Source organism: Silene latifolia, chromosome 3 (assembly GCF_048544455.1).
Source record: "Silene latifolia isolate original U9 population chromosome 3, ASM4854445v1, whole genome shotgun sequence".
Classification (NCBI taxonomy): domain Eukaryota; kingdom Viridiplantae; phylum Streptophyta; class Magnoliopsida; order Caryophyllales; family Caryophyllaceae; genus Silene; species Silene latifolia.
In genome coordinates this window covers 146,560,365-146,574,124 of record NC_133528.1, presented here as the reverse complement: position 1 = coordinate 146,574,124, position 13,760 = coordinate 146,560,365, and the positions used below count along the sequence as shown (strand labels likewise).

At 36.6% G+C, this 13,760-nt stretch overlaps 2 protein-coding genes across 2 annotated transcripts; one reads left to right on the top strand and one right to left on the bottom strand.

Annotated features, from left to right (window-relative positions):
• Positions 1-2,288: 2,288 nt before the first annotated feature.
• On the bottom strand, positions 2,289-5,329 carry LOC141648327 (uncharacterized). Its single transcript, XM_074456883.1, has 3 exons — positions 4,988-5,329; positions 2,762-2,918; positions 2,289-2,636 (listed from the first exon to the last, which is right to left on the bottom strand). The coding sequence occupies exons 1-3, from the start codon at positions 5,165-5,167 to the stop codon at positions 2,491-2,493; spliced, it is 483 nt and encodes a 160-aa protein (XP_074312984.1). The 5' UTR covers positions 5,168-5,329; the 3' UTR covers positions 2,289-2,490.
• Positions 5,330-9,200: 3,871 nt separating this feature from the next.
• LOC141648333 (receptor protein kinase TMK1-like) lies at positions 9,201-13,211 on the top strand. Its single transcript, XM_074456891.1, has 2 exons — positions 9,201-11,666; positions 12,349-13,211. The coding sequence occupies exons 1-2, from the start codon at positions 9,335-9,337 to the stop codon at positions 12,870-12,872; spliced, it is 2,856 nt and encodes a 951-aa protein (XP_074312992.1). The 5' UTR covers positions 9,201-9,334; the 3' UTR covers positions 12,873-13,211.
• Positions 13,212-13,760: the final 549 nt, after the last annotated feature.

The window sequence follows — 13,760 nt, the reverse complement described above, 5'->3', positions numbered from 1 at the left end:
CTATAATTTTGGAGATGATCTCCCATCAGAATTGCTCGGACGTGATGAAACGTTAGGGATGCAATTTTTATAGAGAGTAATTTTTTTTTTTATTTTTTTCCATTGAATGAAGTCGATGTTACCTGGAAAAGTAGTAATTACGTCATAGATGATGTTAACAAAAAGCAGGGAATGTAGTACTAGTAAGAGCATCTACAATGGTAAGTTAGTTGCTACTAGTTTACCTTTGCCACATTAATTTTTTAAGCTACAACAATTTCAAGCTACAATTTGCTCTAATGGTTAAACTAATTTACTAGTAGCTTAATTGGACCCACTTAACACACCCACTATTTTTCTATTGGTTACATTCTTCTTGTAGGACCATTTGAGCTACCACCATCCATTGAGCTACTAAATCAATTTAAGCTAGTTGATGTGATGTGGAGTCTTTCGAAATGGTTAAACAAGTAAATTGAAATTTTTTTATTTACAAACAAATGTCATTTGGTGAACTATTGAGATCTTCTAACTAGTTAGACAACGAAGGCTCCAACTTGGGAAAGTACTAATAATGTCGATTAAAATGCCCCCACTAAGTCGGCACTTACTAGTTAGAACCATAGGATCACTACTTAGTAACCACGTCTCCTAATTAATGATTACGACTTATTTAATGCTTGACAATTAGCTTGACTTTGTCGTGAGTAGTAGTATTAATATGATGCTTCATTTCCAAGCTCGTAGGTGTCTCTCTATCATACGAACATATTCATTTTAATATTAAAACAGATTAAATAGTATTTTATTTAGCACAAAATCTCATTGAAGACGGAGATATCCGTCACAAACTTGTGACGGATACCATTTCCTCTCACAAAATACCCATGAGAGGTGAGTGGGGAAGCACATGGGGGGTGCCCCACCTTGTCCCCTTTCCCTTTTTGTGAGAGGTCTTCAGCAACCCGTCACAAGCAAGACGCTTTATTTATTTAGATGATTTTTAAAAAAAGAGATGAATTTATTCTGTTTTTGGTAGAGGTGATTAAATGTGGACTTTTATCTAGTTTTTTTTACGGGTTCACTTTTGTAAATTTTAGAAAAAAAATACGTTGTCGAAGCCTACTATTTTAGCAATCCGAACGGACATAGGGTGATTAGGGTCTATTGGCAAAATTTGCACAAATAAGATTATACATCTAGTTATACCATAAGCATTGTATAACTAAGGTAAAAAAATCCAAACTTATATGTATTCTTTCTGAGGTAATTTAAAATTCATGTTTTTACTGTATAAATGGACGAGTTCAATACTTTCTAATAAAATTCATATTTTTTAACATAAAGCTCGGGAATTTATTACAAAGCTCAGATTTTACAATTGCAAAATTTGGAAACAAAAAATAGAGAACATTTATCACTTTTGGTCTTTATTTTTACTTCGATAGTACTATCGCATCCTCTTCCTCTCCCTATGGCTGACTCAACAGTACACCCATTCTTTTACTAACCAAGGTGTGCTGCCATCCCATACTCCTATCCATGCAACAACTTTTGGTTCCAACGGTGGTATCTGCGGAATCTGGTAGATTTTAGGCACACGACTTTTACCCAATCTATTCTATTTGTTATGTATGGTATTAAACAAGAATTTGTGATTCCTTTATACTCCGTATGTTATAGAGGACAAATGATGTGGCTACAATCTACATCCATATGATATTAATTAAGGTCTTTATAGAAAGGTGTTATAAACTTATGCCGAGTCAAATCCCATAGACTGGCAAACGAGCCATTCGGGTCGAGTCCTTCCAAATTTGAGTTATTTTGAGCCAATGGTCATCAACCAAGTCATTTTTCAGCCCAAAACTGGGCTGTGATTACTAAGTTGTTAATGTTGTCATTTCGGCTCGGGTCAAAACCGCGTGGCTATTTTGAATTGGCTCAACAAGAGTTCAACCGACCTTTTGCCAGTTCTAGGTTGTAATCGGTCAATAAAGATCGGTCACTCAGTCGAATTAGTTTTGTCAAGTCAGCCCTCGATCAAAAGCTCAATCACCTCCAAACATCTCAAACAACCACAATTCGGCTGCCATAACATGCATGGTCCAAATTCCAAAACAAAGGTCATGCTTTTAGCCAGTTTGAAGATGAATCAATTTCCCTCCAGAATACAAAGACATTGTTATCCGTCGCAAGCTTGTGACGGATAAGAGAGAGTTGCTGTTACATTATTTACATACACACTCTGACTCGTGACTCGTGAGTGTGAGTGATGTTTCCAAAAATTAGGATTAAAACACAAGACGGGCGAAAAAAGATCTGAATGTCGTTAACTTGTAAACTTACGAATTTATTATTTATGTACAAGAGGTACAGCATAAGCGAGAGTAATTTACATCCTCGTAACCCTAAAGGATGAAATACGTGGGTCCTACCTCTGAGAATCAACATTGGCTTACATACCTCGAGTAAACTAGAAAATGTACACAAGGAAATTACCGGTGTGGTCTAGGAGGAACTGCTGGTGGTTCTTGAAATCGGAGTTTTCCCTCCAAGTGTCTGAATTATAGCTTCCAACAATTTGATATCACTATCCCTCTTGTTGATTTCTTCTTGTTTTGCTCGCAATTCTAGCATATGTAGCTCAAATACCTCTGAAATCAAAACACAACAAAAGGGTTGTATTAACAGGTTGCGTTAAACCATAGATTAAAGGGAAAAAAGATATGAGAAGTCGAGTATTGAAGTTCGATTAGAGAAAAAAAAAAGCACAACGTACTAGATGTGTTCTCGAGTTCTTTAGTAATTTCAAGTGCGCGTAATTCAGCAGCCTTCTGTGCTGCCTCAGCTTGTCGTTTCTCTGAACGAGCATGAGCAGCAGCTGTAATAGAAGCATCAAGTTCTCGTTCTAATGTTTCTACTCTTTGCTCAAGGGACTGGAAACATAAGAAAATACTCATTAGAAGTGTAGCTTTTCTCTCACCTATCGACAATAAAAGTACAATAGTCCGTACAGCATTTGACGTGAGTTTGGAACTTGCAGTAGTCACTTCAACAACAACATTATCCTAGGACTCTTGCAAATGGGGGAATAAAGAAGGGTCGGCTGTAAGCTACCTAATCTAATAGAGAAAGGTTGTTTCTAAACGATCTATAATCGTTAGTACAATGAAACTTGCAAAGGAAATGGAAAACCTCAACGGCATACTTATGAAATACTCCCTCTGTCCCGGTCATTTGTTGTCCTTTTCCATTTTGGGGCGTTTCAGTCATTTGTTGTCCTTTCTATTTTAAGAATGTATTTGATGAGTAATTTGATCATTCACACTCTTCCACTTGTCATTTAGTAATTGACACCCTCCCCTTTCCTTGGTCTTTGTGCCAAAACCACAGACGACAAATGACCGGGACGGAGGGAGTACTACTCAATATGACAAATTGCAGTTAGTCTTTACACGTAATGTTACCTATAAAATGAGTTGCATAAAACTTAGAACCAAAGGGCGAAGGTCATCCTATCACAAGGCAATCAGCAGCCTAAATTGACTGCCAAGGGATTTCGCCACATAATTCTTTACCCCCTAGATCAATCAAATGCCCAATCCAAACCAACTAACAACTATTTCACCGAATAACAAACTCTTAAGACTCACCAATAACCATCCCACATGTGGCAACAAAAGCCACATTCCAAAACAGAACTTGACACGAACTGAAACAGTTTGGTAATGAAAACTACATGGAATTTCTATGCAAACATCAACAATATTTTGATAACCTGTATGGTTTGAAAATTTATTTGAATATCTTGATGACGAACCAGCACCAACCCAATTCTGATTTTCACAGAACAATGTAGTTGTCTGATAAAGTAAGCAACCTCAATTTCATACAATTGTGTATATTTTCACCAAATATTCAAACAACTCATAATAATCCTAGAGTATACAGCTTTCCACGAATATTGATGAGCCAAAAATCTAAAAGCTCCCAACTTTCTACAAATCTCTTCTAATAAAGTTCAAGAACAAGTCCCCGGTTCACATAACAACAAATAATCTCATTAAATCAGATTTTCACGGAACAATATAGTCGACTAACAGAGTGACCTCAATTACTATTATATTATGATCCCAACTTTCTACAAATCTCCTGCAATTGACTCTAAAAACAAGCCCCCAAATTCACATAACTACAAATAACTCGAACTAAATCAGCTTTTCAGAGAACAATGTAGTTGACTACTTATAAATAAACCTGAACTTCATACCATTATTATGCCTATATCCATCAGCGGAACCAGGATTTGAAGTTAAGACAGGCAAAAGAATTTCACCGGACGAATTACAATGTAATAGAGTTCACTTTTCCATTGTTGGATTCGGGGGGATTGCCACTACTATTGTAACACCCCGGCCCAAACGTAGGGTCGGAGCGGTCACTCACAGTAGCTCGTCAGGCTGTGTACATCGCCCACAAATCAAACGGGTCTTTGTCCTCACTCATGCGCATCCCGCCCATCCTAGTACTATTCTCGCCCAAGCACGCTTAACTGCGGAGTTCTGATGGGATGGATAAACAGAAAAGAAAGTGCACTTTGTTGAACGTATTCGGTTCAGTGGAGTATTACAACTATCCCCCGTCTGGTTCCACCACTACCTATATCCCACCAATTATTATACCCAACTCACAGTAATCAAACACAATACAGGTATCCACAAATCTTAATTAACCCAATAACCTAAAAGATCCTAACTTTCTCCACATACAACAAAATTACCCCAGTAACTCAATCGCTCCCGCAAATTGTGGGATATAGGGGTCAAATATACGCAGCCTTACCCATGTGTTAGCAATCCACACCCGATTTTAAACCCAAAAACAGCTTACCCAATTCACATAACTTGAAACAAATTACATCAAATCTAAACCAAAACAAGCAGCACAAAATTGATCAAATTCATAAAAAAACAAAGATTAAATTTAATAGTAATAGTAATAAAACCTTGATAGTACGAGCTTGATTGGAAACAAGAGAAGCACGATTAAAAGTATCATCATCAACAAAAACAGCCTTTTTTAAGAGAAGTTTTTGAAGAGATTCAAGATTAACAGACATATCAGATAGATTTGATAATGCTGCATTCCATCTTTCATTTGTTTTTCCTTCATCTTTTTCATCCATTCTCTCACTACCCTTTTGATATTCTCTCCCTAGGAACAAAACCCAGATGTTCAATTAGTTGTTGATAGTCTTCGTACAATTGTAACAATCAGTCAATCTTTTATGTTGGGGGTTGACTTTTACCTAACTTCGAAGTAGGAGTACTTCCTTGAGCCTAGTGGGATTCGAACTTTGTTTGGCAAGTTATCTTAGGAGAAAAACATCGAGCAACATTTTAACTCCAAAAAAAAAAGGCGAATTTAACAAAAATAATCCGACATTTGATAAGTATTTCAAAAATAATCCGACCTTTAACTTAAACAATAATAACCCAACCTTTGTATTTTTGTCACATAAATATCCCGAAATCTCAACTAAACAAATTTCTACCAAATATTGATAAATTATATTTGTAAAATAGTTTGATAAATCTTTAAAGTCTATGGAAAATTAATTTCTTTAGTTTGTCAATGGAAAATTAATTATAAAACAAATATATAATTTTTTGAAAAGAAATAAGATAGATTTTAAATTAGTAGAAATAGTTATGCGAGAAATACTTTTGATGTTTTAAACCGAGGATTTGAGGAAACAAACAATTATTTAAACATATCATTTATGCCTTTTGGAATTTTGAACAGTGGTATAAATTTTTTTCAATTTTTACTCCATGCTTCAAATTGTTCTTAAATAATTTTTTCATAATTTTATATAATTACTTATGGAAATATATGGTCAATAAGTTAATGGATTGATTAATATATGATTAAATTATTATTTTTCGAAATATAAGTAAAATGTTGGGACATTTCTATAACACAAAAGCAAACGTTGGATTATTCTTGTTAAAATCAAAAGGTTAGGTTATTTTCGGAATACTTAACAAACGTTGGGTTATTTTTGTTAAATTTGTCAAAAAAAAAATCATGAAAAAATTGGGTAAATTGTAGACCTAGCAAACGAGTTAATCGAGTCGGGTTCGGGTCAGATCAATTCAGGTTTCTCATTGATTTCAGGTTAATTCGGGTCGGGTAGGGTCGTTTCGGGTTTCAAGTTTGCTGGTCGGGCCTGTTTCAGGTCAAGCGGGTCAGGTTGTTGTCGGGTTATTTTGAGTTAATGAATAAGAGAGAAACAGTCATTTCAAGTCTTTTCGGTTCAATTAGAGTTATGTTTTGTCGGGTCATTTTCGGGTTTGGTGGTTTCGGATCGGGTCGGGTCAGCTATGGGTCGAGAAAACTCGAGTCATGTTCGGGTCGGACCGGGTCAATTTGGATTTCTGGTAACATTCGAGTGATGTAGTTTTTGTTTCTACGATACCAATGAATAATCTTCATTGGTAACATTCGGATTTGTTGATCGGGTCAATAAAAAGCATTATTTTATCAAATATTTAAGCTTAGAGCATACTCAAGTACTCAACGCAGTTTTTGTTTCTATGTTACCAATGAGCGAGCAATCTTCATTTCCTGAGAAAATCGTAACCTTGGCTAACTTAGTTAACTTAAAGTAATTTACTAATAAAAGGGATATTCTATGGTGTACTCTCGTGATTTTCGATTTTCTATGTTGTACCCTTCATTTTTTTTATATTTTATGGTGTACCCCTAAACTCTATACATTAGTCTATACCATGACCTTATTTATTGTCTTTGCTAACCTAGTTTCTTAAATGACTTATTAAATCGTCTATTTATCATCTCAATTACTCGATAACCTACTTATTTACTTATTAGTTTGCCGAATTACTTATTAGCCCAAGAAATAGTATAGGAAACTAACTAAAAGTTCATAAAATCTCCATTATCATGTCATGAATCATAATAGATGTTTTTAATAGTAGTTGGTGCTTATTAAAAGTGATTTGTGATGTTTCTCATATAGAATGATGATATATAATTAATAAATCAGAATAAAGGTCAAACTACGTCGTTTGATAGTGATAAAGTTAATAGAGAGTTAAACGAGGTTATGATGGAGAAATAAGTAAGAAGTTTAAGGGTATAATGTAGAATAAAAAAAAAGGAGGGGTACAATATAGAAAACCGAAAAACTTAGAGGTACACCGTAGAATTTCCCAAATTTTATTTAATTAAATTTTGTTGTGTGGAAGCATCACTACCTTCTTGTTGGACCTTATTACGCCGATGTTCAATGTTCACAATAGTTGTCTACTTTGAGCCAAGTCCTCACGATTTTACTCTTAGGCCTCTTACAAAAGAGATCACATTAATACATTATTATATTTTGTGGACACTTATAAAGATAATCTTTCATCTTTTACGCCACCGATGTGAGAATAGTTTTCACCCTAACAATCTTCCCCTTAAATCAATGATCATCATCTTAACCTGGACCTTATTCTCCATGGAGAACTCGAAAATCCCCGCACCGTGCAAGCCAACTGATTTCTAGGCATCCCAAGTATTGAGTGCTAACATATGCTTCTGATCCTGCATGTCCATGTGTCCCGCTTGGGAATGTGCTACACATACATATCGAACTCATATAGACATATAACACAATGGTCTCTGACATCCAAGCATGACCAACCACACTTGTGGCACCGTACCCAACCTGATAAGGGCCCCACTTGATCAACAATCCAAATACATGCATAAAGAGTCTCTAGCATCCCACAATACATATGTGCCCGTCTTGACTCGATGCTTCACAAATGTACCATCCATGACTCAGGATTTGCAAACAATTTGCCAGATCGAGCCCACGCATCAGTGACCTATCAAATTCCACCATTTGTACGTCATGGGGACTAAGTCGAAATTGAAACTTGGGCTCTGATATGTGCAGAAGTGTCGATACTCTCTTGTTGGGTTTTTATTGTGCCAATGTCCACTGACCACTGTCCACAGTAGTATGATATTGTCCCTTTGGGCTAAGTCCTCAAGGATTTAGTCTTGGACTCCTTCTCAAAATACCTCGTACTATTATATTTCACAGACTTATAAAGATGATCTTCTATCTTTACACCATCGATACAAAACATACATTCGCACACTCTAATAAATTTGATTATCCTTTAACTAAACTAAAGATTTATAAATTGCACTAAGTTGTACTAGTTTTAATTTTGCGCCTTGATCTTTCGTTGTTAGGAGATCGAATAGAGCTACGCATATATTAGCTCATACTCGACCATGGAGTTCGGATAACCGTGTTTTGGACATTGCAACTTCATATTTGTATGATACTCCATCTTTGCCAAAATTGTGAATTTTCTTTTTTTTTTTTTTTTTTTAAAAAAATTTGCTTAAAAAAGTCCACATATGACATAAGTACATAACTACTCTAAAAAGCACATGAAGTAATGCATATTAAAATGAGATTCCTATCCAAAAATGTAATTAGTTGTCATATGTAATCCAAAACCTAAAAGCAACAATAATTTCTTGGACCAGTACTGCTGGTAGACCAATGTCCCATGTGCTTCCTTACCTGTTATCTGTACCCATCAGCACAAACATCCATACCTTTGTATTTCTCATTCTTATCAAAACAACCAATATACTCTCCAAATCTCCAATCTACTTAGTTTTCACCAAAATTATCTAAATTAGTCTATTTGTATCGTTAACACAAGAGTAAGACTTCATATATTCGACCCTTTTAACTTTATAAATTATAATAGTCTTTGAGACACCGGCATTAGAGTAATATTACTGTTATAAAACCTAAATATTCGACACAAATTCTTATTAAAGACAGATCAAGTAGTATAAATAAGAGAAAAACAGATTGCATTGAAAAAACAAAAGATTTCTCTTATAGGCTCAAGTAGAAAAATATTTGACCCGTTTTAATATTAGGAGTTAGGACGGATATCTCCGTGTTAAGAAAGACTAAGACACTATTGTTTTGAATTGAAACAGATCTGAGCTGAACTGAACTTATAGGTTCTGAACTGCACTGAACTGAATTTATAGGATCTGAACTACACTTCTAACATTAATCTGAACTGAACTTATAAAATCTAAACTAAACTAAACTTAAATCTGAATTAAACCGAACTTATAGAATCTGAATTTATCATGGAAAACGCAACTCATTTGCCTCTTCACATTTGACAACCCACATTCATTTAAAAGCCTGCATAACATTTTCACTAACTTTCACTGTTTTAAACTTAAAACACCACTGTTTTCCTCCAAAGTTGTCAACTTTACTCAAAAAATGAGAGAAAAACACAATCTTGGGCAACTTTTCTTGCTCATTTCAGCAACTATGTTATGTTTATCTTCCTCAGCTGATAAATTTTTTGTTTCTGAAGCTAAATCAGATGCTGTTACTGATGTTTCTGTAATGTTAGCTTTAAAAAACAGCTTAAACCCACCTGAATCACTAGGATGGACTGACCCGGATCCATGTAAATGGACCCATGTAGGTTGTTCAAGTGAAAAACGGGTGACCCGGATTCAAATTGGGCATCAAAACCTTGAAGGTAAACTTCCTGCAAATCTTTCTGCATTATCTTCCCTTGAAAGATTAGAACTTCAATGGAATAAATTATCTGGTGCAGTTCCTAGTTTAAGTGGGTTAGATTCATTGCAAGTTATAATGTTAAGTAATAATATGTTTAATTCAATTCCTAGTGATTTATTTGTTGGATTATCTTCACTGCAATCTGTTGAAATTGATGATAATCCCTTTGAACCATGGGAAATTCCTGAATCATTGAAAGATGCTTCTGCATTACAGAATTTTTCTGCTAATTCTGCTAATGTTACTGGCAGAATACCTGATTTTTTCGGGTCGGATTCGTTTCCGGGTTTGGTTAACTTGCATTTGTCATTTAATAGTTTGGAAGGTGGGTTGCCTGGTAGTTTTAATGGGTTTCAACTTCAGTCATTGTGGGTTAATGGGCAGAAAAGTGATGGTGGATTTGGTGGAAAAATTGATGTTTTGCAAAATATGATTTCTTTGAAAGAAGTTTGGCTTCATCAGAATGCATTTTCGGGTCCTTTACCAGATTTTTCAGGTCTGAATGATCTTCGCGTGTTGAGTCTTAGAGATAACTTGTTTACTGGAGTCGTACCTTCATCGTTAATAAATTTGAAGTCGTTGGTTGTCGTGAATTTGACGAACAACTTGCTTCAAGGGCCTAAGCCTGTTTTTAAGAGTTCAGTAACTGTTGATTTGGTTGATGATACGAATAGTTTCTGTTTGCCGAAGCCTGGTGATTGTAGCCCTCAAGTGAATACACTTCTTTCTATAGCGAAATCTATGGATTATCCAGAAGAGTTTGCTCAAAACTGGAAGGGGAATGACCCATGTGTCTCTTGGCTTGGTATCACTTGTAACAATGGCAATATTACTATTGTTAATTTGGAAAAAAGGGATCTTAATGGAACTATTTCTGATCATTTTTCGGGTCTTAAGTCGCTACAAAGGCTAATTCTTTCGAATAATAACCTCACTGGTACTATTCCTCAAGAGCTTACAACTCTTGTGTCCCTTGTTGAACTAGATGTGTCACATAATCAGCTATATGGCAAAGTTCCATCATTTAAGAAAAACTTTAATCTAAATATACTCGGTAATCCCGACATTGGCAAGAATGAGAATGAGCCAAAACATGGTCCGCGAGCTTCTTTGCCACCAAGCACATCTGATGGAAACAATGGTGCTTCTATAAAAAAATCTCGACATTCTACTAGTGTAACTATTGCTATATGTGTAGTTGCGGTTGTTCTTGTGTTACTTTTTTGTTGTGTCTTGGGATTTTGTGTTTACAAAAAGAACCAAACCAAATTTAGCAGAGTACAAAGCCCTAATGCAATGGTAGTCCACCCTCATTACTCTGGGTCCGACAATGACAGTGTGAAGATCACAGTAGCTGGTTCAAGTGTCAGTGTGGCAGGTACCAATGGGACCCACACTATTCCGGTCAGTGAATCAGGCGAGGTCCAAATGGTTGAAAATGGAAATATGGTTATTTCCATACACGTCCTTAAAAATGTGACCGACAATTTCAGTGAGGACAATATTTTGGGATGGGGTGGCTTTGGGACAGTATATAAAGGAGAATTACATGACGGGACCAAAATCGCTGTGAAAAGAATGGAGTGTGGGGCAATTGTAGGAAAAGGGTTGAATGAGTTCAAGTCTGAGATTACCGTCTTGACTAAGGTTCGACATAGGCATTTGGTTGCCCTTCTTGGGTATTGTTTGGATGGGAATGAGAAGCTGCTAGTGTATGAGTACATGCCCCAAGGAACCTTGAGTAGATATATATTTAATTGGGCCGAGGAAGGGTTGAAGCCTTTGGAATGGACTAGGCGGCTTAGCATCGCCTTGGATGTGGCCCGAGGTGTCGAGTATCTCCATAACCTGGCTCATCAAAGCTTCATACACAGGGACCTGAAACCTTCTAATATTTTACTTGGAGATGATATGAGGGCAAAAGTAGCAGATTTTGGTCTAGTGCGTTTAGCTCCTGAAGGAAAGGGCTCAATCGAGACTAGGATTGCTGGAACCTTTGGCTACTTGGCGCCAGAATATGCAGGTATTTTTTTTCCCTGTGGTTTTTGATGTCCTCTTTTATAGTCTTGAGTTCTTAACTTCAGTAGAATAGTGAGCCAAATAGGGCAATAGGTTTCCATTTCAAATGGAGTCAAAGCTTCGTCATTCTTTAGTTCCGGATTATAATGGAAAAAGCAAAATGATTATGGCCCTGTTCTTTTGGACTGAAACTGATTTGAACTGAACTGAACTTACAGGATCTGAACTGAACTGAACTTATAGGATCTGAACTGCACTGAACTTATAGGATCTGAACTGCACTGAACTTAAGGATCTGAATTGAACTGAACTAAACTTAATAGGATCTGAAGTGAACTTAAATTAAGTGACGTATAGGATCTGAAGTGAACTTATAGGATCTGAACTGAACTGAACTTAATAGGATCTGAACTAAACTGAAATTATAGGATCTGAACTGAACTGAACTTATAAGATCTGAACTGAACTGAACTGAACTTATAGGATCTGAAATAAACTGAACTTTAAGTCCAAAAGAACAGGGTCTAACTAATATGACTGCTCTTCTAAAATTACGAAGGAGCACTCATTCAATGCAATTCTCGATGTAGTTTTCATAATGGGTCAGCTGGAAATAGTCTTTCTTACTAGTTAACCCGATTTTGACTCTTGGGTTTTGACCTTTTTGCTGAATGTGATTGCAACAGTGACGGGACGTGTAACCACAAAAGTAGACGTCTTCAGCTTCGGGGTGATTCTCATGGAGTTGATCACAGGAAGGAAAGCCTTAGACGAGACACAGCCCGAGGAAAGCATGCACCTAGTAACATGGTTTAAGAGGATGAACCTAAACAAGGAGACTTTCCGTAAGGCCATTGACCCCACCATTGACCTCAGTGACGAAACTTTCAGTAGCATCAGTACCGTGGCTGAGCTGGCAGGCCACTGCTGCGCAAGGGAGCCATATCAAAGGCCTGACATGGGCCACATTGTCAATGTTTTATCGTCTCTAGTCGAGCAATGGAAACCTGTCGAATTAGACTTTGATGACTATTATGGCATTGATCTGGATATGTCTCTACCACAAGCTGTGAAGATATGGAAGGATTCCGAAGGAACAAGCCAGGCAGACTCTTCCTCTTCGTCCTACGTGGCAGACAACACTCAAACTAGCATGGTTGCTCGTCCATACGGGTTTGCTGAGTCCTTCACATCAGCAGATGGAAGATGATCAAGGTATATTAAAATGACTTATTTACCCCTAAACGATAGACACGCTGAGCTAAAGTCCGACAATGATCAAGTTATATTAAAATGACTTATTTAGATGTATTTCTGATGCCTTATCAGTCTCTTTTATGAGGTGGTTTTGCTTTATGTGGGGGTGAATATTTTATTTAACTGCTTAAACTGTAATTAAGCTTTCCACTGATGTATAATAGTTGAGGAATGAGAGGAAAATCGGGTGGTGAAAAACCTTAATTTCACTCGAAATTTTCACTGGAATCTGTAATTCTCAAAATTTGATCAAGTTGTACATGAAACTGTGAATGAAGCCTTGGTTTGAAAATCGGTTCTGCATGCAGGACAGTGTTTCAATTGCTGAGAAAACTTGGCATAACCTGCAGAAAAATTGCTGTGTTTGCTGAACTAATATGTTGGTTTCAGAAGTCTATGCTCTGAAATCTGAGTAATGCTCTTTTGAGGGATGTTATTTCATGTTTGTAGGCTCTTTATAACGTCCCGGAGCCAAATGTTAACGTTGCAGAGTCATGCGCCACATAGACGACTCCGGGACAAATTTTGGGCCACAAGCTTGGCCCATACCTGGCCCAAAAAATAAGCGTGTCTTTTTGGGCCTGATTACAAAGCCTAAGCCCGGTAAAAAAACTCTGGCTGGGCTGGGCCAATGGGCTTAGGCCGTTTGATCAGCTCTACTTCGTAAGGCATAATGCCTTAAAAATTGTCAAGAAACACCCTGGAGAACATATTGCTTGCGCCAATAACAGACTATAACCATTTCGAAAACAGTCATTTTCAAAAAAAAAAAAAAAAAATCAAAAAAAAGTCTTGCTTTTTCGCCCCGACTCTTGCCACCTATGGTTACGCTCAAGCTGGT